At 43.0% G+C, this 3,769-nt stretch overlaps 1 protein-coding gene across 1 annotated transcript; it reads left to right on the forward strand.

Annotated features, from left to right (window-relative positions):
- Positions 1-1,836: 1,836 nt before the first annotated feature.
- Positions 1,837-2,280, forward strand: SARC_10678 (hypothetical protein; the record flags this gene model as incomplete). The annotated part of the gene is made up of 2 exons (XM_014295274.1): positions 1,837-1,885; positions 2,027-2,280. 2 exons carry the CDS (start codon positions 1,837-1,839, stop codon positions 2,278-2,280), a joined length of 303 nt encoding a protein of 100 aa, XP_014150749.1.
- Positions 2,281-3,769: the final 1,489 nt, after the last annotated feature.

Below are 3,769 nucleotides of genomic sequence, written 5' to 3' on the forward strand. Positions count from 1 at the left end.
AGGCCAAGGCTACACTGGAGCCAGATACGTGCAGCAAGCTGCAGATTCCAAAACTCGCTTAAACATGGCAGCATCGCGTCTATGTCTACTGATATAGGTGCCACTTCGGGAACAAATTTATCCCTTTCAATTTATTAGCCTTTCGTTGCATTGCTCGCAGCGCACACTGTGTCTTCTTCTGCGCATTTACATAAGTTGGTGTCTAGAGTTTTTACCAGTTAGCATATATCTTGAAACTGGGACCATTGGTACGCTCAGATAATCTAGATTTCAAATTATCTACCAGCAGCTTGCGCTTTTGGTTGTGTAATTTAGATCTTGAGAAAGTTTGCCTATAATCTGACCCATAGATGATACCCTGGCAACCTACCCCTTTTTGGGCTGTGAACCCTAGCGCTGTCAACTTCCGTGTAGCATGCATTTTACACACATTCGTTTCATTCGTGCTGGTCATTGCATTGAGTACAACAGTCCAGTCATATTCATCGTATATATTGACCCCTGTCGAAACGCAACGGTTGCTAGTAGTGAAGGTACGTGCACACTTACAACGCCTTAGACTCCAGTTCATCTAGTAGTCATTTGTGGTTTCACGAACAACTAGTTCAAATCTCGCTCCAGGGAAAAAATACCATTCATCCGACCGGAGTGCAGTACGCCCACCCACCTTGAATATCCGAGCGGACCTAAAAACTGGCGAAAATTAGGTGGAAACGATCCGTACCGACCAGGAAAGGACGACTACCGACCCAATTGGATATAAAACTACCTGACTCACACTAATAGTCAATAATCAAGCGTTCACATTGGTTGTTGAGAATGTATGCTACTGCCGCCTTGAAATTATTAAGATTATCCCTATCATTTAATAGCTGGTACCCATCGATATGTATTTCTCGACTGAGTGTTACATTTCGTTTTAGATTATGTAATCCTGAATCAGGATTTTTGAAATGGGCCAAAACGAAGAAAAGGAAAAGGAAGCGGGCGGGGCTCGAAGGGCCCCCACAGGGGGTCTGACGAGTAGTCTGTGGGTAGGCTTTTGACTGTCCGGGTTTCTGATACACAATAAAATTATATATGTGTACACACACACACATACACACCCGTTACCACTTGCACGTGCTACTCTTATGTACTTTAAGTATGGTCTTGTGTATTTCAGACAAGATTATCTTACACACAAACGAGACTAACACAATCGTGAAGACATTCTTAATCTAGCTATATCATTTTTTTCTAACAATGGCGAATTCCGAAAATCGCATTGCATTCAATTGATGCATCAGCCAATCTTTGCATGCACCAGTCAATCTTTGCATGTTTCACCGCCTGTAGCTATATTCTACGACAACTTCAAGCGTATTTTGAGCGTAGTTTAGCGTGCAGGAATATGACAGTGTCTACGCGAGAGAGAAGACGAAGCAGAAAAAAAGTGACAGCTGTACTCTAGTACATATTTTAGTGAATAACATCAGCGTACAATAGCGTGCACCGATATGAGCGGGTCTTCACGTACAGCAGGTGGCAAGATCAAGGGCCTAAATAAAGATGGAATATTTCGTCAAAAGGGGCCGGGGGGTGCGCATAACACAAAAAAGGCGAAGCGCCAGGTAAGTAAAAAATGAGAAATCAGATGAAGATCAATACCATGTTCAAGCATCGCATCAAGAACTCGGCACCGGAAAATGGGTAAGGTTGTGGACATGGAAGTTAGTATTGAGGGGAATCGCGGTACAGCAGTAAGAGCTACAGAGACGCACGGCGCGCAGGTTCAGACCACAGAAGAGTTGCTTGCTTGCACAAACCAAACGAGCACACCAAAATATGAACGACATGCGAGCATCGTCTGAATCAGGCATACAACCCTCGATTGAAGCAGAAGGTGTGGAGGTAGCAAAACAACCAGCGGTCGTAGCAGCCAATATTCAAAACGGAGCGAACCCCGAACAAATAATACCCATATCAGTGATGCACAACCAGGAGACAATTGTTCCTTAAATAATACCTCCCAACACTATAGCAGGCAATAACGAGCAAACTCTGACCTCCACAATAACTCAGAGTGCAGGCGCTGCAAACAATGGTCGTTTACAGCTTGTGGCTGATGACGATGACGTGAATTTGGACGGAGACTTCTACGATGATGATGAGGCGATGTCTTGGTGTACTGAAGGAGGAAAAGGAGCGAAAGAGGTGGTATACAATCAACAGATTCAAGCAGAAAAAAAATCTGGGCGTAAGGCAAGACCACCGATTGGATTAGCGAAGGAAGTATAAAATGTGTATGGATTCGTGCATCAGATTGTCCAGTTAGAAAACTAGAAAGCGATCCAAGACCTGCAGAACTACTTGCAGACTACTTCTACCTTGTGGACGTTTTCTGGTGGGATTCTAGAAGCACATTTCCTGCAGTAAAGGTACACTGTCCTATCTATAATGGTACGAGTATTATGCATCATGATTATCCCATTCATTCAGTTGCCAGACGAATAATAGTGCGTGACCGCTGGTGGTTCCTTATGTCAAAGAGATATATCTGTGGTAACATGAATTGCAAGCGAACATTTTTAGCTCATAATCACGATGTAGTGGCAAAGTTGCCTGAGTATGTGCAACAGGAACTTCTCTGCTTATTGACACATAGATCAGGAATTTACATCAATCTCCTACACGAGCTTTAAAGACGAATTTAGTGAAGAACGCGTGTAAGAGCGACGAGTAGACGTGTGAGTGCGGCACATCACCGCCGCTATGATGCTGAAAAGTTATCTTGTCTCTCATGGCTACATGCGAAGAAGCAATCAGGTGCAGTGCTGGACTTTTCCAGCAACCAAACTTGGTTCGCGATCACCTGAAGACCAAGTATTTTGTGGGCATTTATCTGAATATTAATGACTTCGAGTAGGTGGTGAGTTGTCAATTTGTAGTTTCTAAAACTCATGCTGAGTTGAAAGCAATTTTGAAACCTCTGAATACTCGACAGCTGTTGCATGGTGTACAATTAGAGATTGTGTATGTGGACAACATAAGCGATGAGAATATATATACTGAATGCGTTCCATCTTTGAAAGAGGACCTGACTGCGCCTGAGATTGAAACCGAAAGTGCGACAAATATATTACCAACTGCGAAGATACCAGATGGTGTGACAGTACTTGTTGCAGCGAATGAGCAGCAGGCGAAGGATTATACCCGTATGTTGTGGAACGTGCACGTTACTACTTCTCGAGCAAATCCCATGTTCGGTGTATTGGCCTTAGACACCGAGTGGGAGGTAGACCGATACTATCAGAAGACAGAAAAGGTGGACATAAAATACAAGTCAGTCACGCATCTGTATGCATTATAATTAATATGTGTAGTTTAGGGTATAAGTTGCCATTTGAGACCATGAATTTCTTTAGGTGTACTGAATTCACTTGGACAGGTTCACGTGTACACATATATATCAAACACATGTTAATTGATTACAATATCAATATGCCGAAATACGTAGACTTAGCGATAAAACTAAAAGAGGAACGCGAAATTGCACGCGGCAATATGAGCTTACAACCTATGGTTGAAACAGTACTAGGTTAAGAGCTGAAGCAGGGCTTCAATACACTCGATGCAGAGTGGAAGTAACCACTGACTGAGAAGGCCACGTTGTACTGTGTATTAGATGTTATATACCCATACATCTTATTAAAACGAGCGTCGGTTCCAAAAATTTAGATCTATAACCGGATGAGTATGAGGGGGAAGCAGTTGTATTCGCAAAAGT

The sequence above is a fragment of the Sphaeroforma arctica genome (genome assembly GCF_001186125.1).
Source record: "Sphaeroforma arctica JP610 unplaced genomic scaffold supercont1.1346, whole genome shotgun sequence".
In the NCBI taxonomy this organism is placed as follows: Eukaryota; class Ichthyosporea; order Ichthyophonida; genus Sphaeroforma; species Sphaeroforma arctica.